Consider the following 23,898-nt stretch of genomic DNA (forward strand, 5'->3'; position numbering starts at 1 on the left):
GTTATTTTTTGTTTGACAGGGGAAACAGCCACTTTGAATAAGTTTAATTTCTGTGAAAGGAAACTACATTATAATAAAAGCTAAATTAATGAACAGCAATGAACTTTACTTAAACAAACACACTGTGGGTCTTTTACTCATATTTTTTTATTTATTACATGTAAAAATCGTGATGATTTCTGTTATTTTCTCTCTCTCTCTCTCTCTCTCTCTCTCTCTCTCTCTCTCTCTTGGACAACTGGAACTTGATGGAAAAGAAAAGTTCTGTTTACAAATATATGTTTACTAATCTTCTTAATAAATCATGCGGAATTATTCTTCATGTCGAGACATTTTAAGGGGTTGGTGTCAGTGGGAGTGTATCCGTTGCGATTGAATGTGTGTGTACTGACCATGCTGAAATATAGATCGTTTGTATTTAGTTTCGTACCAGTGATTTTTTTTGCTTGATAATAAGAACAAAGAATATACATATAACAGTTGGTAAATTAGTATTGCTTTTAAATTGAATTAAATTAAATTAAATGCTTGTCCAATGATAAATATGAAATACCAAAACAAATACCGGTGTTCTTTTGTTGTGTGGATACAATGTGTATACAATTATAGTATTACTATTTATTTATATTATACTTTCATGTAAATTACTTGAATCTGATTCGTCGAGAAACATTTGATAAAAAACACTACTACCCGCTGAATAATGAAGCCACGCCCGCCTGCGTAGCAACAGTCAACATTGCTTGACGACGGGTGGTATTCCAAAAAATAGCGACTGCGCGGAATTTATGCGCGCACGGTTCACTGTAATATGTATTCGTATAAAACATTCAGTATAATATAATAAATATTGCATGTAGTTGAGTGTAACATTGAAAATTTTCACCCCTCGAAAACCATTGTCAACCTCGGCTGCGCCTCGGTTGACAATGGTTTTCTTGGGGTGAAAATTTTCAATGTTACACTCAACTACATGCAATATTTATATAATCTATAAAATTTAAAATCATTGTATTATTTTTACTTAACATAATATTGGTATTTTTTTTCATATTATAAACATGATATGATCAGTATAATAACATTTCGAAATCCGTTGATATTCAGGGTTGATTATTTCTTTTCATTATTTTCAAGTTTTTGAAGTATTTGAAATTAATCTAAAATTTAAAATTTTTACACTTTATCTAGGTCAACAAATTGTCGAGGAAATACTAGACGTTCAAAGACCCGGATGTCCAAGAGAATTCTTTAATATCCCAGTGCCTAAAGGTCACAGATTTAACCCCAAAAATTTGGACAACCTTCAGATGCCCCTACAGAGGTCAAGGTTCAATCAAAGAACAGGGCAGACGGCAGGGAATCCAAGACAACAGGTTTAATCTGAATATTTATAATGACTGTCGCTTCAATTTAAAATCATCGTACATGGCTATTGTATAAAATACTTTGTTATCTATTTATGATACAAGTCTTTTTATGTACGTATAACTCTGTTTTATGCCCCCGCAATCGCTTCGTCGCAAACCACGGAGCGCCCAAAAGTATGATCCTCTCCAATTGGTAGGATAGAGAGAGCTATATGCGGACTCCAAACCGTGGGTTGAGACGATGCCGCAATCGAAGATTCAGGGGTATATTGCTTTTGCCCTGTCGTCTGTCTGTCTGTTTGTCCGCAAGAACTTAAACTATGCCCGTAAATTTTGATTGGTTAATTAGAGTTATGGCTTTTTCACATGTATATTCTTTGTGATATAAAAAGCCTTTCTTTGGATACATATTTTGGCAAAATTTTCAAACTTTGACCTGGCCGTAACTTTTGGTTAGGTTGTGCTAGGTCTTTCATACTTCACATGCATATTCTGATAAGACTCTTCAAAGGATATAATTTTTCTTTTACCTTTTCGTTTCTCTTTTAAGAAAACATTAGTCTTCGCCATAACTTTTAAAAGCCTCGTACTAGGACCTTCATATTTTACAGATGTACAAGTATGCCCGTGACAAGACCTTTGTTTGAAAACCAAAAACTTTGACGTTGGAGTTTCATCTGTTTTTGAAAAACTTAATCTTGGCCATAACTTTTGATTAGTTAGTGTTACTTAGTACTTCAATATTTCATAATTACGTATATTTCTAATGACAAGGTCTTTCTATGAGTATGGCTACCATTAATTTGACCTTTTGACTTTGGAGTTTGAATCAGATTTTAAAAAGTTCCATAACTATTGAACGGTTGGTGCATAGGCATTCATACTTCACAAATATAATAACTGAGATAGGTCCTCCCCTTTGGGCAACAACATCTATCATCTCTCGACCTTAACCTAAATTGAAGTTTGACTTGCATTTGAGGTTGTACAAACACATCTTGTTTTAAATTGGAATCTTTATATGCCGTATCAGTTTATAGTTTTTCATCAGAAGCCTCTCTTAAGAATTGGTTTTTAAGAATTCGATGTTCATATAGATCTTTTTATTATCTTATAAAAATGTTATATAAAAAACTATAAATATTATTTCTAAATATAATGAAATAATAAAAAGCTTAATCCCTATTATATTACACTGAAGTTTCATAAGTGATACAACTGCTGTACTTTCTTATCATATTTAGAAGAACAACTTTATTTTCTGTAAATAAAATAGTGCATTAAATAAACAAAATAATTAATATCACACGCTTTATGGTGCCATTTAAAATTCTGCACATGGTAAGAATTAAGAAATAAAGTTTTCGTGAGTGTTGCAGGATAACCTCCAAGGTCGAAAAATGTTGTTAGAAAGATAAAAGCCGAGGCGTTATCCGAGGCTTTTATATTTCAAACAACATTTCGAGACTGAGGAGGTTATCCTGCATCATTCACGACGACAGGGACTTTATTTCTATTCTACCATGTCTACTAAAATCACAAAAATACAGCTGATCCTTTCCTCTATAGAGAAACAAATTAGTGTCTCGATTACGCTGTTCCATTTAACACCAGAGAGAAAATTTGTTTGCTTACCTGTGTATGGAATGCAGACGATTTGAACTTTCGTTGCATTAAAAATAGGCTTTTTAAATTACAAATTTGTTCGTAAAAATGTATTGATTGATTTTAATGAATATACTTTAACAAAATCATGTTCATGTTTTACTGCTTTAGTGGGACTAAAATCACGTTGTTTAAATGTGTAGGGAGGTCCGTGGAATAGCTTAGCTATAAAAACCGACATTCATCTGCAACTTTTTGCAATTTACAGTGTTTGTAATGCAAAAGACGACACATCGATGTGGTCTACACAAGCATTTCATTCTATAGCCATGCAAACATGCATTTCAATTGTACGGGTTTGAAACGTGTTTCTGATCTGATAATTCTTTGATGACGTTCGTGATTTATTGGAGAATAATGTCTGCGGCATTTCTTTGATCTCCGCAATAATCGTGGTAGAATGTAAATTATATGCATTCCTCTTCTTTACAGTTAAACGAAATAACACCTTTCCTAGATGGCACTTTGTTTTATGGCCCTGGAAAAGCTTGGACAGACGCCATACGAGAATTCAAACGTGGCTATCTCAAAGTTAAGGACCCCAGTACATATGATGACATCACAAAACAATTTCCGGCGGACAACGACATCAGACTCCCTTTTGCGAACCCTCCGCCACCTGCAGACCACTACCTTAAACCCGTCAAACGATTTTTCAGTACGTATAAATTACTAGTAGTATATACACTGATAGAAAGGATTAAATGATTAATTGTTGCTCTTTTTGCAAATTTCCTAGACTTGATCTACGGGAATTATGAGAACTTTTCATAAAATGTTTTACTAAAGGTTAAACGAATAAATCTGAAAAATAAATTAATATTTATAAATTGTTAAGTTTCAGATTGTAAATAAGAAGATCAAAAATATCTAAGTCTTTTTTCTTCGTGATTTTAATTTGATTTTAATATTTAGGCATATATTTAAAGAACAGTTAGAGATTTTATTGAAAGCATGGTCGTAGGAACCGGGGGGGGGGGGGGCACGTGGGCATGTTCTAGTGTATAGTTTAAAAGAAAATTGATTTTTTCTCCCTAAATATAGAAAGAAAAGGGGTGCTTGGTGTTGATAAAAAGATCCTTAAAAGAACATAAATATTAGGAAGCAAAGGCAATAAAGAGAAAACGTTTGAGATATTTAAATCTAAATTTACTAATTCCTAGGACTTGGAAACATTCGAGGATTTGAGAATCCGTTTTTGCTTACGTTCGGTGTTCTCTGGTTCCGTTGGCACAATGCTATTGCCAAACAGCTTGGAGACATACATACACACTGGAACGACGAGGAATTGTTCGAAGCTGCAAGGAGGCATGTCATTGCTCATCACCAGGTGCTTAGAATTTACAATAAATGCCCCCTTTTCGAAACCTAATACATTTAGTCTTATTCCAGGCAAAAGAAAAGTGCAAGACGATAATATTTAAAACAAAAGTACAGTACACTTTCTGATTTGAAACACAATGTCAAATTTTTAACATGCAGAACATTTTAGATTAAGTCAGCTTTATTTGATTAAAATTTGATGGAGTTATGGTTTAAATAGTTATTTGGGATCAGGAAATTAGAATGTTTAGCCCTCTGTTTTATAAGAAACTTCCGTTATATTTACAGATATTACTGTTTTTTCTACGAGGTATCACTAATAATAAGTGTCAAAGCGATTATTCTTTTGTTCTTGATGATCCGCAAACATTTTGATATTTCAGCATCATGTTTATGTTTTCATTTAAATAGAAAATAGTGATGTATGATTGGCTACCAAGATGGCTGCAAATTACATCGAACGGGAGGTTTTTCAACATTCCAAAATATTCCCGTGGTCCCAATGAATGTAAGATTGATATTAATAATTATCTTTATTAACCTAAAAGGCCTTCATTATGGATTTCCTAAATCCTTCCCTAAATGAAATATAGTTTATCCATAAATTTGGCACGATTTTTTTATCCCCACTCAGCTCGTTGGCATTAATGAAAAACAAAACGGTTTGGTATAGCAAAAGTGAAAACTGATGAAGTCGATGACCCGTTTTACAAAAGACTATAAAGAAAAACCTTAGCTGACTATATATGTCTTCATTTTGCTTAGAAAAGATTATATATATAACAATTTCAAATTCTATGAAAATTGGAAAATTATAAGCAGAATTAAATTTGCTCTTGCATTTAAGTCGTAATATCTTTTGCAATATGGGCCTATGATCTTAGGTGTGTAAATGAATCGGCACTTTTATTATTGTATTATTTCATTATTTACTATCAAAAAATGGTATATCATTCCTGCTTAACATGTAGCATTTTTTGTTTGTTTCTGATAAATTTTGGTTCACATAATTTTTATTTTTGTTGTTTTTTTTTTAATTTTTTTAAATAAATTTAATTTTACTGAAGAAACTTCATAGTAATCAAGAAATATTCTCTTTGAATGCTCCTCTGAAATATTGTTTAACTACATGTTTTTTTTTATTGAAGTACATGTAGAAAAGATAATGTATTCTTATTGAAGAGTTATTTAAGAAATAAGGTATCATTTTTAAACATCTATCGGGCTATAAATACGGGTTGGTCACGAGATTAAATTCCATTTTATGATGAATTTAATCTCGTACCAACCCGTATTTATAGCCCGATAGATGTTTTAAAATGATACCTTATTACTTATATTTACATTTGTGACTTATTCATACTTTATATTTGCCTAATTGTGACTTTTAGCGTGTGAAATGCATTATTTTTCAAACTCAACGGAAAGTATGTAATCCACTGAACGCGCGTCGACCCTTTATGACGTCACTGAGAAATTACGTCAAACGATTATCCATACGCACATCTATGACCTCTTGACCCCGTAACTGTATTTATACAGTTATAGATACGTATTCCTTTCAGTAGTGTTATATAAAGGAAAACATTTACAAATGTAAATATATATTTATAGGAAGAAATATAATATAGTAATAGGTTACTTACTGCATTAATATCTTTATGAACTTTCCATTTCTCCAAAGCTTGCACAGGAAGGCTATGCGCTTTTAATGGTTATGATTCCGAAATTCATCCGGGGATTTCTCATGAGTTCCAGACGGCAGCTATGCGTTTTGGTCACACACTAGTGACTCCAGGCCTTTGGATAAGGTTAGATTGATTGATCGATTGATTTACTGATTGATTGATTGATTATTGTTGTTTTACACCGAGTCGGCATGCAATGTTTCAGCCGTATTTCGGCGTTGGTTAGATTGACAGACACACGATAAATAAGAAAAAAAATACGTTGATTTTGAAATATGACTTTATGCAGAATGTTCTTCTGATTTCTAATTATAAGCACAAACATTGATCAAATTTTGATAGTAGATAGAATGGTTTATGCACTTAACATATTTTTAAAAATATAATTCATCAGCTAATAATCGAACTTGCATTTAGTCAAACATAATAAATTCTTGTGAAAAGGAAGTTTTTTATCGTAAAAACAGAGGGCCGAAAAAAATTAATGATTGTAACTGGAGGAACAGGACGATCGGAATCCCTAACCAGCCACATAAAGTCCACGCCATCCGACTCTGCAATGCCTTCTGGAACAGCAGGGTAAGGCTTAAGTGTTTATAGTAAAACATGCTTATGGAGAAGTGCCAGGAATGAGCATTTTTGAATCGCTAAAAACGTACTTAGTAATTCGTAATAACCGTTAAAATGACAATGGATTTGAAAAAAATTTATTTGAAAATCATTTCGCTGTAAGTGTGAATTCATTATAAGTGTGTTCGTTATAAACGTGTTTGACTGTATTGTTACTTGCTGAAGTCAAGTATGAAGTGGAGATGCTTGTATTTTAAAAATCATGCTTTTGAAAGATTGAACCTAATTTATTACCGTTACAGTTTAATATTGTTGTTTTTCGTCATAGAGACGTGTTTACTTTAAATTTCCTCATTCAACTATGATCAAGAATTCTTTTTTGTGATTATATTTACTTCTTGAGAAAAGACGGCATGGTCATTGTCATTTTTAAAGAACAGTGTATGTCATTTTTTAAAGTATGTTTTCTGTACATGTATTATATACAATATACATGTAGCTAGTATATTGAGTTATTTTTGTCTCGTAATGTTTTCGCCAAAAATACTTGCAAGCGAATTTGCACAGTTTTAAATTCGTTCACAGATTTTGCTACTTTATAAAACTTCCATTCTGAGGAGCAAACGGGTTGAAATAGTCTATGTTGCAATAAATGTATGCTGTTAATTTTATTGATACTAGTAATCACAGGAAGAAATATGGAATAAATATATATATAGATATATAAATTCGAATGAATCAAGATTAAAATACAGTGAAAACTGTCATCCGTCACACTGTAAATTTCGACGTAAAGTTTCACCCCCTTTTTCCTTACACCATGCAATCTGACACCCTGTCTATTCTGACACAAAATTGATCTCTTAGTGCAGGTCGGATTAGACAGGTTTCACTGTACATTATTTTGAATGTTACATGTAACAGGAGCCGGTAGAGAGCATGTTAGACGATATTGTTCGTGGTCTTGCTTCAACTTTAGCTGAAAAAGAGGATCATATAGTTGTTCCAGATCTTAGGGGTAAAATTTTCTTTATTATTGATTATATTCTGTTAATCTATCAAGATCGACTATTATTCAGATGACATTTAAAGTTCTGTAATAGAATAACTTTCAAAAAATTTATTGGTGCATTTTTTTAAGCTACCAAGAGGTTAAGAGAACCCCCTTTTTACTTTCTGAAAATCTAGCAAATATTAAATTTTTGCAGAGCATCTTTTTGGACCATTGGAATTTTCTCGGCGTGACCTTGTTGCTATAAATATCCAGAGGGCGCGGGAACATGGTCTCGCAGACTACAACACCATCCGAAAAGCGTTTGGTTTGGAAGCAGTGACTTGGAGCAACCTGACGACAAATACCGATGCATCTCGCCAAAAAGCCATCAGTGATCTGAGGTCTCTGTACAAGAATTCCAGTTCACCAGATTTAGACATCTTTGTCGGGGGATTACTAGAGACTACAGAGGATGGACCTGGCCCATTATTTCAGAGCATCCTTATTGACCAATTCATGCGAATCCGTCACGCCGACCGGTTCTGGTTTGAAAACAAAGACAATGGGTAAATATAAAAAATAACTCCCTTCCCCCACCCACATTTCCACATTGATAACTTTATTATTATTTTGCAATCAGCAATTGATCCGTGCTAGCGCGGGAAATCAATTAATATTATACATATGTATTAAATAATAATAAAATGATATCAAATGATGCTTGCGTTTCAGATTAACAATATCTTTGTAGTTTTTGCAGACCTGATCTTCCAACAATCTGTTTGAATTATCATCGTTAACAACTGCGCACAGTTAGCAGATCTTTTTTTTTTTTTTGTATTCATATGGAGCAGACTTGATTCAAAAACTGGTGCACGAGAAGAAGGAAACACTTGCTGTGGCCTTCAATTCGACATTTCAATAAATCGACGGCGATTGTCAATTAATAACAATAGATACTTTCTTTCAAAAATCGACTCTATATATTTAGCATGAGATAAGATATACCACGGTGTCCGACACATCTGTTTCATACTTGAATATTGATTTATTAATTAGAAAGAAGCATTAATGGTAACATTAAAATAGAGCTTTGTGAAGAACGAGATGACTTCTCATGTGGAGTTTAAGTCTCTCGGTTCAGCATGCTCTATGTATGAACAGTTTCTAAAACGAGACAAGCTATTGACAAAGAGGTTGATAAAACAAGGATATCAACAGTCTCGTTTGAAGTCATCTTTTCGCAAGTTTTATGATCTCGTCAGCAAGTACAACGGTCCTATCTTTTAGTCAAATGCTGACTTACAATTTTCTTACACTTTTTTGGCTCATTATTTTCACACTAAATTGTCTTTAAAACGGATTTTGTTTTTCTACGATCATGACAAGGAGCACACGGCGGGTGTGACTGGTTGGCAGAGAATGCTCACTCCTCCATAGCACCTGATCCCATCTATGATGTCTTATTGGTTCACATTTCCTCTGCTCCCGATCTGTATTATTTAAATGAACTTTGAGCTTGAATACCATTTGTCTTCACCATAGTTCATTATGTATTATTTATAATTCTTAACACGCATTCTCTGTAAGCACCAAAAAAAAAAAAACATGAAAATTGAGGAAATGTAAATGAATATTTATCGGTTTCTAATACACTCTAACAAAAATCATTGGATCATATGATAACACGACCTTTTAAGGTACACAGGGCATATAATCGTTTATTCTAGAAATATTCCTCCTGTAAAAAAAAAAAGTCATGCAAACTGACATGGTTTCTGATAATTTGAAAAATGAGGAAATTGGAATTTTTTGAGATCTTTGACACTAAATAAGAAAAATTGTCCGCGGAAGTTTCCCAGATCTTATATGTGTTATTATACTTGGGAATAAGTAGTGTCATCTCATGAAAAAACATAAGTGGGCTTTTGATCCTATTTTTAGTAACATGTATCTATAAATAGATATATTTTAGAAAAATGTGAAAAATCAAATTTTGGCAAAGTTTAAATTGTCACTGCTGCATAATTAGAACGTATTTTGTAAAATTTGAGATTTTAATGACAAGAGCTGGATACCACTAGCTGGTATGGATAATGGTTTAGGGGGTTTTCCATTTCTATTTTTAGTTTCACGTGCCTAAATATAGATATGTCTCTGAATATTAGGAAAAATGGCATTTTTGTTCTTATTGGAAGCTTCATATAAAAAGTCCTAACAAATAAAAAACTTTCTACAATATGCTTTAAGAATGTACATGTGTTTGTACAGTAATTGCTACAATATTGAGGATGGACTCTTGTATCATTTTATTGCAACAATGGCCTAAAAATAGATTACTCGAATAATTGAGAAAATGTAGATTATTGCACCTATTCGGGCACTTTTTAGATGTAGTTGCTGCATTATTAAGAAATATATTGTAAAATTTGAGATGTGAATGACAAGATCTGGATACCACTAGCTGGTATGGATAATTGTTGAGGGGAATTCCCATTTCTTTTTTTAGTATCAAGTGGCTAAATATAGATATGTCTCTGAATATTAGGGAAAATGGCATTTTTGTTCATATAAAAAGTCCTAACAAATATAAAGCTTTCTACAATATGCTTTCAGAATGTACATGTGTTTGTACAATAATTGTCACAATATTGAGGATGGACTCTAGTTTCATTTTATAGCAACAATGGTCTAAAAATAGATTACTCGAATAATGGAGAAAATGTAGATTATTGCACCTTTTCAGGCACTTTATAGATGTCATTACTGCTTAATTAGGAAGTATATTGTAAAATTTGAGATGTTAATGACAATAGCTGGACACCAATTAGTCGGTGTGGACAATGGTTGAGGGGGTTTCCCAATTCTATTTTTAGTATCACATGGCGAAATATAGATTTGTCTATTAGGAAAAAATGACAGTTTTTTGCTAATTTGAATATTCCTAGAAAATGTCTTAAATATAAAGCTTTCTACAATATGCCTTCGAAATGAACGTTTAGGACTGATTCTTGTTTCATTTTATAGCAACAATGGTCTAAAAAGATTCCTCGAATAATCGACAAAATATGGGTTATTGTACCTTTTCAGGCAATGTTGGAAAGAAAAATAAATGTTACACCTGGGTAGACATTGTGTGACTGACAAATACTTCAAAACTATTTAGTGAAATGCACACTTTCTGAACGGGGGCTCTCTTTTCTATTTACAGCACACCCACTCATATGTAGAAACTTCTCAGCAAAAGAAGAAAAATCACAAAGGATTAAAGGAGCTTCATTGATAACATATTTACGAAATATACTGCTGCATACAATATGTCATGAACAAGAACATCTGGGAAATGAAAATATAGATTTTTGCACTGTTTTAGACATTGATAGAAAATTTGAATACTCTTTATTAGAAACACAATGTCACTGTCAAGCACTAGAAAGAAATTACTAAATTCAAAATGTTTCGAGGGAATTCCCATTCCTATTTTTTAGCACAAAAATAAACCTTTGATTCGTCTTAATATATGAGGTAGAATATAAAAAGGACAAGATAGGATAAAGCACTTCTTGGCCCCTGATTTTGATGCCTTCGAGAATGATGCAAAAGTTTATTCATAAAAGCCTTTGTCACCCCTGTCACAAAATGAGTATAAATTTGATGGAAAATTTGTAGACTAAGTGAATGATGAAAACGGAATGGAATATGGTGATAACAACTAAAATTCAAGCTCAAATTCTATTTAGACAATGCAAATTGGGTGCAAAGCAAACATAGACCTCCCAAAACATTGAATTAGGTGTCATGTAGGAGTGAGTATCCCGACTGGTCACATCCGCAGTGTGCTCCTTGTCATGAAATAACCCGAAAAATCCGTAGACAATTGATTGTGTAAATAATGGCCTAACAATTAGTATGTAAAACAGTATTTGACTTAATGATAAGTTATATTTTCCTGAATTCATTGCATCGACCATTTAACCTGGGAAATAATAACTTCAAATGAGACTGTACGAGGGTTGATCCAAAAGTTCATGGAATTTCTTCATATTTTATTTATTTTTCAGTGGAATTGGTTGAAAATTCCAATTGATGAATATTTCAAATTGAAAAACATTTTTAATATCTTTGTGTAACTTTGTGGTAGTTGCCATAGAAACGGTTGTTTGGAAATCATGCATTTATTATCATTTATATTCTTAATTCCTAAAATAAGAATTAAACCGCCCTATATGGTAAATAAAACAAAACCATGTCATTATTACGATTGCTTTATCTTTTATAAACCTTTGGGTGAGAGTTTTAATTTTTGGACAGTGTTCATTTTTGTAGAATCAAAATTTCAAGTCACACAATCCCGGGATTTTTAAACGCATATAATTGACAAAGGCTTTAAAAATGCATTTAGTTACTGGTTTTCCAGTGGCATAAGAATTTTGAAAAATAGACCTTCCATGGACGTTGATAAAAGATGTGATCGCTTTTTAGAGGCTCTATTTAAGTAAGTATCCCCCTAGACAAACTAAAAATATTGACGTTGTCGGCTGTTGTACTGTTTTTTTTGCTATTGAAAAACATCATATGGAAAGATGGGTAGATTTTTTTTAAATATTTATTTTTGAATATTTTATACTTACAAAATAAACAAAATACACACGTCAAACACCCCGGGTTACCCAACAATCCACACACATTATGACACACCTGTTGATTGATTTCATCAAATCACGATTAAATTTTAGAAAGAAATTCCACGAACTTTTGGATCAACCCTCGTACATATGTTAGTTTCATCAACTTGTTTGTCAATTGCTTACCTCGTTTTAACCAATTTCAAAGGAAGAAGATGTTCTTGCGTCACGAATTAATTGTGACATAAAAATCACATATAAGAAAATACCAGTTTTCTAAAAAAATTAAAAGTCTTTTAAACTGAAAATACAGGTACACTGTCAAAGACTAGAATTAGGACAACTAGCTAGTTGTGGCCAGCTACTGTCATTTACATCTCTCAAATTTTACAATAAACTTCCTAATTATGCAGCTAGGACATCTACAAAGTGCCAGAAAAAGTGCAATAATCTACGTTTTCTCGATTGTTCCAGGAATGATTTTTAAATTGTTGCTTTAAAAAGAAACAAAAGTCCATCCTCAATATTGTAGCAATTATTGTACAAACAAGTGTTCATTTTGTAGGCATATTGTAGAAAGCTTTACATTTATTTGTAAAGACATTTTCTACAAAGATTCAAATATTTTCCCTAATATTAAGAGTCATATCTATATTTTGCCACGTGATACTAAAAATAGAAATTGGAATTCCCCTCAACAATTATCCATACAAGATAGTGGTGTCCAGATCTTGTCATTAACATCTCAAATTTTACAAAATATTTCCTAATTACGCAGCATCTACATCTAAAAAGTTCCTGAAAAGATGCAATAATCTACATTTTCTCAATTATTCGATTAATCTATTTTTAGACCATTGTTGCCATAAAATATTCAATAATGTAGCAATTACAAACATATGTACATTCTGAAACATCCAATTAGAACAAAAATGCCATTTTCCTAATATTCAGAGATATATCTATATTTAGCTACGTGATGCTAAAATTTTCATGTTTTCCAGCTCTTGTCATTAAAATCTCAAATTTTACAACATACGTTCTAATTATGCAGCAATGACAATTTAAACTTTGCCAAAATTTGATTTTTCACATTTTTCTAAAATATATCTATTTTTAGATACATGTTACTAAAAATAGGATCAAAAGCCTACTTATGTTTTTTCATGAGATGACACTACTTTTTCCCAAGTATCATAACATACGTAAGATTTGGGAAATTTCCGCGGACAATTTTTCTTATTTAGTGTCAAAGATCTCAAAAAATTCCAATTTCTCCATTTTTCAAATTATTAGAAACCATGTCAGTTTGCATGACCTTTTTTTTACAGGAGGAATATTTCTAGAATAAACGATTATATGCCCTGTGTACCTTAAAAGGTCGTGTTATCATATGATCCAATGATTTTTGTTAGAGTGTGTTAGAAACCGATAAATATTCATTTACATTTCCTCAATTTTCATGTTTTCATTTAGTCAAAATGGGCCAAAAATGGCCGAATTCAATGGATCCGTCTCCATTGCAACCAAGTGCACGTGTGGAACTTCCGACACCATATTTACTAGTTTTGTACCATGACACACCTATGGTGAAAATTTCATCAAAATCCGAGACATGTCGTTTCCAAGCCCTATAGTAAATTCGTTGGTGCTTACAGAGAATGCGTGTTAATATGCATTATCATATAATGCAAGTATAATTTACATAAAAAGTAATTAACAATTAATAAACTCTCATTTTTTCAAGATATTTTACCGATGCAGAGATTGAAGATATAATGAAGGTGACCCTCAAATCTATCATTTTAAATGTGACCGATGTTAAAGACGACGAAATTCAAGACGACGTTTTTATTCATAGTAAGTAAACCAATTAAAGTAAGACAAGGGGAAATTAACTGGCAAGATTATAAAAATTCGCAATTTAGGCCAAAACTATTTCCATATGTTACCTTAAAAACAAATAATCATAGACTATGAAATCGGCGGGGACTATTCCAAACGAACTGCAGTCTAGTGCAAATTTCATTTTCAATCCACCTCAAATATTTTCATATGCAGATGATTAAATCTTTGATCTAATTAAACATACAATTTCTTTTTGTTTTTATTTTGATAGAAGATGAGTGTTTAATATAATTAAACTGAATTCACATTTCCTATACAAAAATATTGTACGCAATGGGAAAAATATTATGTTAAAAAATACAATTTTTCAAACATAACTATTTTGTTTATCGAAGTACTGTAGGTATTAATTAATTAAATCGAACATGTAATTAATTTTGAGAATTTTCTGTAGATAATTCAACTGGGGATGTCTGCCCACAACCCCAACCATTGAAGGCTGATTCTAATGAGATGTATAAAAATACCGGTATTCACATCATAGAAAACTGTACGTCAGTACAACACTACGACTACTTTTCCGGAAGTGGAGCAGCATTCATTCTGACTTTTGTAGCACTAGGACTCTGCGTTCCAGGTTAGCCTTAAGAGGGCTGGGTAGTTTTAGCCATTTTTGAACTATATTGATCTCATTAGTAGAAGAGCTCCATATAGAAATATACATGTACAAAAATGATTAAAATTTTAAACTTAAATTTATGACTGAAATTTTTCTTTGTTAAATGGTAGTTGACAGTTTAAGATATCGTAGCTAAAAAACAAGATATATCTGTTGGTTAATTTGTTGACCCCCAGCCTCCTTAAAATTCACCGTGTATATCCCAACATGCGGGGTGTATACTATGTTGTGCGCGGGGTGTATGCTTCCGAAGCGACAGAAAGGGGGTTAATGTAGGTTCTTTGTCCATTTTCTCACTTTACGGATATTTTTCGCCAGAAAGCATATGCCTACGGAAGAAAGCATTATCTAAGGAGTATATGGATACCTATGAATCCACTGGACACCTTCTAGTTTTATCAAACACCTCAACACAGTTCCGAGGATCGGAGCAAGATTGACGCTACAATGTGTTTATGGTCAAATATTAGAAGAAAGCTTTGCTTTATCATCACTTTTATATTATTGTTAAATATATGTTTACTATATAAACGTTTGTTCAAATTGTCTATAAATAAGACAGTTCGCATGTAAAGATATTGACGAAAAATCAATGTTGTGTCCGGGGTGTATGCAACATGTTGTACGCGGGGTGTATACCCCTCTCTTTACTCTATAGTATCATTGTCTGAAATATCATTAAAAAAATTCTTAACAATTGTTTTTTGTGAAAGATATATTCATTTTTTAAGTTATTAACCAGTTTTGTAACTGCTTTACTTCGTGTATATACGATAATAAATTAGAAGAGGGGTGAACATTAATTGATATTAAATACACGTCAACGTGAAATTGTAATTGTACCTTAACAGTTTTTTTTTCAATTATGCATGCCCTCAAAAAATTGTCATCCAGTATTATAAATGTGCATTTTTATAGCTGGCTTTACATCTTTATTGTGATTTATAAAATATGAAATCTTTTCAGATAAGGAAAAATGAGTCCATATGTTCAAAAATTGAAAGGAAAATTAATTTAATATATCATACAAACATGAAGTATCACCCCCCCCTTTTTATTTCAAACACAACTTTTCACTACAGAAAATGTTCATCGAAAGTAAAGTTGCCCCCCCCCCCCCCTTTTGTTGCAGCATAGTCAAACAATGATTATGTAGTGTGTTAAAGTAATTGAATTAAAATGGGACCTTCAACCCCATCTGAAATAGGATTTTTGAGTTTCGATAAGCCCCCCCTTTTATAGCTAGTCAACTTATGTCAAGTTTTTTTTAGGTACCCCCCCCCCACCTTTCAAAGAAAATTCTGCATCACTGTCATAAATGTTTAAGAAGACATGTATTGATAACATAAAAGTTGCAGAAACAGAAAAGAGATTTATTCATAATACATCATTCATGTACTGTTTCCATTATTTTAAACAAGCGAAATATTTAGATTAATTAAAAAGTGTCATCAATGACTCTTTGGAGAGATTTTATGATTACGTAGATTTAGACCATCTACAGTGTAGCATTAATTCAGATAACAATCGCTCCCTGCATATCTAGCGCCTATTATGTTTGAATATGATAGTTTGTTTTTAATTTTTTTTATTCTCTTGATTTTTCAAAATTTAGTTAATTCGTTTTTTTACTTCAGTAAGTTTATGGACTTTACTTTTTGGTTCCAGCTTTAGTATTAAGGTCTTTTATCAACACTACCTGTCGCTTATAAACCTGTGTAAATAATATTTCTATAGATACTTCACACTAACAATCTTAAGAAAAATATGGGTATACACCCCGCGTACATCATGTTGCATACACCCCGGACACAACATTGATTTTTCGACAATATCTATATATACGAACTGATTTATTAACAGACAATTTGTACAACCATTTATAAAGTAAACATGTATTTATCAATAATATAAAAGTGATGATAAAGCAAAGCTTTCTTCTGATATTTGATCATAAACACAGTGTAGCGTCAATGATTTAGGTGTTTGATAAAACTAGAAGGTGTCCAGTGGATTCATAGGTATCCATATACTCCTTAGATTATGCTTTCTTCCGTAGGCATATGCTTTCTGGCAAAAAATATCTGTAAAGTGAGAAAATGGACAAAGAACCTACATTAACCCCCTTTCTTTTAAAACGGTGAAATTGATTAAAACATATTGTGATATTAATATACAAAAAGGTAAAATTTAATATCTGATAATTTCGATCTGATTTTATTTTATTGTTTTGAACGTTTGGTAGTATGCATTTTAGATAAATAACACCTAACATAAGAAAAATATGAATAAAAAGATTTTAAAAATTAAATGCTACGTAATGAAAAATCATTGTAAATAATCTATATATGATAATAACTATAACAAGTTTTATCAATTATTTCAGGGACCGTCGGGATAATGGTGTGCATGGCCAAGATGCGAGCGAGGCAAATGCAGCGAGGTCGACAGAGGCGATCACCCCACCGCCCTAATGATGACCCTAACGTTTTCACAGGTATATTGAATGTAAATTATGTTGTATCAGAAACTAGTGTTTGACTGTACCAGAGAGATCGGATAAATTTTTTGTTCAATAAACTGACGAGTGCCTGATGTCAGAGTCTTATTTTCATTTGATAATGATCAAGTATGAAGATTAAATTTAGTAGCGGATCCAGGAGTCTTAGAAGGAGCGGGGACCAGTTTGGGTCGGGGTAGGGGCCCACAGCTACACAAAAAAAAATAAAATTTTTATGTATATTTTGGACACAAAAGGGGGGCTCTCTAAATTCGCCAGGGAGATTAGTGGGCGAATTACTTTAAACAATAATATTCATTTTACTTAGTTGTACAGCAAATAGCTAAAATCTACAGTTAAACCTAGGTATCTCGGATACAGATACCTCGAGTACGATGATTATATCGTAAAAGTCACTTTAAAGTCCCAACAACTTTGCCGTAACGTGTGTTTACCGGAAATGTCTTTAACCCTTAAATTGGAGATCTATAATTTAGTTGTTTTTAATCTCTGTCAAAACGAGTTCAAAATGATTAGGCTTGACTGTATGCAGTATGAATTTCCAACATCGGCTAATATTAAAGCTTGAAGAATAATTGCTTTTTGATTTGATTCTTAAGTCCTAATGATTGTTTTATATCAAAAATAGATTTTAATCATCATAATGTCACTGTGATTTTAGCTGTTGAGTGGGTTGGTCCAAACTCAGATGAGCGCAACGTGAAGGTAAAATTTGACCGAACTCGGAAGAAGATTCACGTAGAAGACATGCGCAGAAAACCATTACGAATGTTGGATCTGAGAACTGTGAAAGGCAAAGTGCATTACAGAACGGCAACAGACGGACTTCAGAATGTCATTTCTATCCGTATATCGGGGGAAATTGATCTGGTTAGTGCCTCTAATTAACAATGATTTTTGATATAGTTACTAAATAAAGTTGTATATGAATCTGTGTAACAGCGTATGATGTATAATTTCTTTGTACTTGTATATGGAAAGGAAGTGATGTTCATGCAAATGTATAAGCATTAGGCGACAAATGCTTATACACATTTGAGGTAAACGTTTTGCAAAGCCTGTCTGAATACTGTATAATGTCTTCCTCCTTTTGTGAAGTAGTTTTCTGAATATCTAAGGATATGTAAAATGTTTTGACACACTGAGCAGAAAAGACACTTCTAATAAGCAAAGCGAAGTACATGTTAAAATAGTTTTCTATGGCAATAGCTAGCCATAAGCACTCCAAAATCCAATGTAGTCCATGGGTGTATGATGTTAAAATTGAAAAAAAAACGTCTTCATGTGATGTTTTTCCTGAGAAAGTAAAAAATATTCCATTTTCCAGGTTCTCAAGTTTTTGGATATGGAGGAACGAGAAAAATTCAAGAAGAATTTGGATAACTTTTTGGTTGACCTTCAGATTGAAAGAGAAATTCACCAGTTCTCAGAAAAATGGATCTACGATAACGCTAACACAAAAGAGGAACGGCAAAAATATCTTGATAAATTTTTCCGCGTTATTTGCCTTCAGGTAAAATATTAGAAACATACTTCATTAACGTTTACAAACTCTTGTTGGGTCCAGTTTTAGGTGTAGTTATAAATAGATCCAAAACTATTTTCCCGACTTTCGTGCTTAGGCGAATGTTTCTCTGGACGGCAAAAAGAAGAGATAAGGAACATGATTCTTAGAAAACGGGGACGAGATAAACTAAATCGTACCTGTTTGATTACTTATGAGTATAAAAAAAGGTAAAAATTTTGGTACTAGGACCATGCCAAAATTTTTTATCGTTCATTACGTACATACGACGAAATCCAAACATTAAAAAACGATATTTTGAAAAAAAAAATAACATTGGAATGATAAATTATAAGTATTTTTTCTGCCATGCTAATGTTATGTGGATTATTCATAAATTCATCGGTTTCTATATAGTACTCAAACAACCACAGATGATTTCTAGTCTACCAAAGTAACCGAATGCCGTTTAAAGCATCAAATCTAACACAAATTTGTCTTTCTTTTAAATATTGTATGAATCAAACTGGATGCAATATTGTCGTTTTCATCTAAAGGCTTTCAACAAAAACCCCGGACAAATGCAAATAGAGAGTATGAGTGGAGATGATCTAAATAGAGTAACAAAAATACAACTCACAAGAACGGAATTCGCCGACGCACTGGGACTAAAACCGAATTCTATATTTGTACGGAACATGTTTATGATGGTTGATAAGGATAACAGTGGATTTGTGAGCTTCCAAGAGTTCCTCGACATGTTTGTGGTTCTGGCCTCAGGTACTATTTTGATAACAATCTGTTTATTATTGTTGTAATAAAAGGTTATAATTAAATAGTCAAAATTGATAAGTACGTTTTCGAGAGTATAATCTTATCCCAGTGAACTTGTTCATTGATCAATACCTTTTACTATATGCACACTAATAGTTTGACCCTCTATTTTGACTTTTCCAAGTAGCATTTACGTCATAGTTTTGGAAAAGAAAAATCTGCGTAAGAATAAGATAAGAAAACTTCTGTAGAAACTGTAAAAAAAATCATATACATGTATCAAGTTTCTTCAGTACTGTTGTTACTAGAATATTATCTTTAACATTTCTTATTAAGGCGATGCCGACGACAAAACAAGACTGATCTTCAATATGTACGACGTCAAAAAGCAAGGAAAACTAACAAGCAAGGAGTTTGCCCGCATGATTCAGTTTGTAGCTTTGCGTTTTACCTTAAGAAATGGTTTCTTTAACTTAAACCCGTTAAAAATGTTATTCTTGCATTTTACCATATGGAATCTTCATTGTTCATGGGGGGACCAATGTTCGTGGATGATGTGGGTCGCCCATACATTTAAATTAACCCCCACGAATTTACAGCCCTGCAAACATGTATTTTGTAATCAAATTGATTCATTGAATCTACTATATGATCAATAACTCACAAAATAATATCCCAACGAACAAGTTAATTAAAATTTGCTTAACCACGAAGATTGACCTCCACGAATTAAAATTAATCCACAGTAATTTTGTTTCCAAAGATCGTGTTCAAAAATTACTGATTTTTTTCTCATAAATACAGTGTATAATGGAACTTTCTCAAAAAAGAATGTGTCATGAAAAATTGACGATATTCAGTAAAGTCTATGTAGTAAACTTATTTTAATTGGTTCCCAGTTCCATGCTAGATCTCTCAGATTCATCCATTTCCGAAACCGATATGAAAGCTTTGATGGGTGCCATGTATAAGGCGGTAGGACTAAAAGAGAATTCCGATATTGACTTCGAAACCTTCTCCAGAATTTTTGCTTCGGATGAATACAAAAGTACCTTACAGAAAGCAACACTTGGAATAGACGGTAATTTTTTCCCGTCTTTTATCGCTGTCTACACAATTCTGCTTTATGAATAATTACTTTATAAGCATTCTGGGATAAAGTTTGGTCCGTTTTCCGATTTCTGATTGAAAAATGAAGAGTATTTTGCTTTGGATGACAATTGCAATAATTATTACATTAAAACAAATTACTGAGAAGCTTGTAAAATTACTGTGTTAAATCATTTTTCAAAAAGGTAAGATATCACTTTGGCGAGGATACATGCACATTGAACGCAACAGGCTATTGCTAAAGTAGTTGACCTTTCTGATTTTGCTTATCTTCAGTCATGCAGTTGTATACTTTTTTGTATTGCAGCACTCGGAAGAGATGGTAAAAGTGATGGAAAATCAAGTATGGCTAAAAAAAGAACTTCATTCTTTCAAAGCTACAAGTGAGACTGATTGTTATGTACACTCGATGAAATTTTTATAATTTTTAAATCAGTATAATTATTTTAATGTGTTAAACTAAGTGATCAGAATTGAAACATATCTGATAATGTGGAAATTGCAGGATGGATACCGATAGGTAAAAAAAAACTTACTTGTATAGCACTGATTGTCAAACATACATCTTTTTAAAATTTCACTTTGACCATATATTTGCACCACCCACACTCCTTTAGTTTGATTTGGTGTGTATCCTTTAGTTTCTAATCAAACATTTTATCAATTGAAATATAATGCTTAATAATTAACACAATTTAATATCCTTGTCTTTTTTTAATGGTTTATGAGTTTATAATAATATTCTATTATGGTTAAATATTGGTTTTTAATGTATCTATTAAAAATTCCAGATATAATTAACACAATTTAATATCCTTGTCTTTTTTTAATGGTTTATGGTATTAACATTCATAAAAAACTTAACATGTCAAATAGATTTTAACTGCACTTCTCAAGTAATATATTTACAGTTTTATCTATATAGTGTTGTTTCGTAGTTCTCTACACATATTGAACAATTTCTATATGCGAACACTTTCTTACACAAATACGTTGATGATACAAGGGTGTCTTTAATTTCATTTTACTCAACAAATCCTATAAGTGATGATTTTTTCCACTAAATTCAGTATAACATTGAGACAAAATGTTTATGGCATGTTTCATATACATTGTCAGCTTATTATTTTTACATTGAGTTATAATATATATCAATGATTTTTTCATCTGATCATTACAAGAGACACATGACGTGTGTGACCGGTGGATATAGCATGCTCACTCCTCCATGGCTCCTGATCCAACTTCTTTTTTTTTTCAAATTTAACTGTGCCCAACCTTTGTTTTTGGAATAAATAGAGTCTTGAGTGTAATCACTGTTAATCTTAACATTTTATTAATTGATTTTGAAGTAAAATAATAAAAATTTAAAGTATTATCAACTGCAACACAATAGTCTATATACTGTATCATTTCCCTGCTTCTCCTAATAATTACTATACACTAAGTGTATATAAACTGTTTCTGAAATGTTATTTAGGAGACGCAACGGACAGGACAGGTATTGTGGGCAATTTGTGGCAAAGGGCTGAATACCTTCGCTTTAATATTTTTATAGCTAATTTTTTTTTGTACTAGCTAAGTTTGCTAGGGTTAATCTTTATTTTTGTTCCCATATTTTGTATTTCAGATTTTATTTATGGAAAATTAAGTAAAAATATTTGTTAATTAAAATTGTCAAATTGTATATTTATCATGTCGTTTACAATGCCCCAAAAAGGGTATTGATTTCATTTTTTTAAAAAAAGTAGCGAAAAAAGTGCAATTTCTTATGAAATATGAGTTAATCAAAAATGTACATTTATCATGTTGTTTACAATGCCTAAAAAGGGGGATCAATTCATCTCTGAAAAGATATAGCGAACCAAGTGTACTTTCTTGCCTTTTCTTGCTTGTTACAATTCTACCACCAGAAAGTTTTCAAACTGAAATCAAGAGCGGTTTGTGGCAACGCACTTTGAAAAAATTACGCACTTTGAAAAAAATTTTCAAAGTGCGTTAAATTTGTTAAAAATTAATGGCATTTTTAAAAATTTTTTTCAAAGTGCAGTTAAACCACTGGGCCAGGAAACGCACTTTGAAAAAAATTTTCAAAGTGCGTTAGGTAGTGTACATCAATGTATTTTACCATGGTGACACTTAACGCACTTTGAAAAAAAATCATATTTTAGTCATGGAAAATATATTGGAAAAATCTTTAAAAAACAAAGCCTAACCCTAACCTCAAAAATGAATTGGCCAGGAAAGATGAGAACTCATGTGGAATCATCCTCAGGTAGTGTAGATCTTTATCTTTCCAATACATAGGTGTCGGTAACAAACGGGGGAGGGGAGCAATAAACCTAAAATTAAGGGTACGCTGCATTTTCAATGCTTATACAATGTATATATATTTCCAAAACCACTGGGCCAGGAAAGATGAAACTCATGTGGAATCCTCCTCAGGCCCTTCGCCAAGTTTGTGTCTATGCTATACTCAAAGCATTCATATAATTATATATTTACCTAACTGGTATGACGTTGAAAATATATATATAATTAAAAAGATGAAATTTAGAAATTTTTAAGTACAGTAAAACGTATGAGAGAGAAAGAATTTTCATAGTTTTGAACAATCAAATTGGCCGCTTGTTTTTATTATAAATGCTAAGTTGCTTGAAACTGTCCTCTGTTAGTGCCCCCTATACACCTTTACATCTACTTATCAAAGACTAGAATTTAAAAAAAAAAAGAAGAAAAGAATTAATGAACTTAAACAATCGTCACTCTTATTTTCAAGACCCTTTAATTTTCCCTTAATTTATTTTATCACAACCTTCAATATTTAAAACGTCAATATCTCAGGTCCTACAGTGACTTTATCAAAAAAAGTTATCAAAAAAGGCAATTTGTTATTGAGCATACCGATTATTTGAAAAATGTACATCTTTATCATTTTTTTACAAAGTGCGTTAATATGGTCGATATTAACGCACTTTGAAAAAAAATTTAAAAATTTAAAAAAATTTTCAAAGTGCGTTAGCTTGGTCCCAAATTTTAACGCACTTTGAAAATTTTTTTCAAAGTGCGTAATTTTTCAAAGTGCGTTGTAACAGCGGTTTGACCTGTTTTTTTTCTCGTTGAACTTTGCTCAGGTAATGTGTTGGCTATTACAGATGGAGAAGCTTTTCAGTAGCGAAATTGAATTGAATATGTGCTATAGAATTTAAATGTAGCGCGTGAGTCAA

At 32.1% G+C, this 23,898-nt stretch overlaps 1 protein-coding gene across 2 annotated transcripts in view; it reads left to right on the forward strand.

Moving 5' to 3' along the window:
• LOC134240465 (dual oxidase 2-like) overlaps positions 1-23,898 on the forward strand; it is a 38,562-nt gene that overhangs the window by 8,779 nt on the left and 5,885 nt on the right. The window contains exons 4-21 of one of the 2 annotated variants that reach the window (XM_062722552.1): positions 1,192-1,376; positions 3,468-3,693; positions 4,199-4,365; positions 4,770-4,866; positions 6,043-6,169; positions 6,514-6,625; positions 7,541-7,634; positions 7,825-8,176; positions 13,983-14,095; positions 14,538-14,720; positions 17,149-17,259; positions 17,945-18,153; positions 18,611-18,796; positions 19,345-19,567; positions 19,898-19,991; positions 20,461-20,642; positions 20,979-21,054; positions 21,177-21,191. In XM_062722552.1, coding sequence (XP_062578536.1) covers positions 1,192-1,376; positions 3,468-3,693; positions 4,199-4,365; positions 4,770-4,866; positions 6,043-6,169; positions 6,514-6,625; positions 7,541-7,634; positions 7,825-8,176; positions 13,983-14,095; positions 14,538-14,720; positions 17,149-17,259; positions 17,945-18,153; positions 18,611-18,796; positions 19,345-19,567; positions 19,898-19,991; positions 20,461-20,642; positions 20,979-21,054; positions 21,177-21,191 — 2,752 coding nt within the window. The remainder of the gene's footprint in view (positions 1-1,191; positions 1,377-3,467; positions 3,694-4,198; positions 4,366-4,769; positions 4,867-6,042; positions 6,170-6,513; positions 6,626-7,540; positions 7,635-7,824; positions 8,177-13,982; positions 14,096-14,537; positions 14,721-17,148; positions 17,260-17,944; positions 18,154-18,610; positions 18,797-19,344; positions 19,568-19,897; positions 19,992-20,460; positions 20,643-20,978; positions 21,055-21,176; positions 21,192-23,898) is intronic. The other variant, XM_062722553.1, reaches the window with a different exon arrangement.

Source organism: Saccostrea cucullata, unplaced genomic scaffold, assembly GCF_032062105.1.
Source record: "Saccostrea cucullata isolate Sc308-1 unplaced genomic scaffold, CSIRO_AGI_Scuc_v1 ctg530, whole genome shotgun sequence".
Classification (NCBI taxonomy): domain Eukaryota; kingdom Metazoa; phylum Mollusca; class Bivalvia; order Ostreida; family Ostreidae; genus Saccostrea; species Saccostrea cuccullata.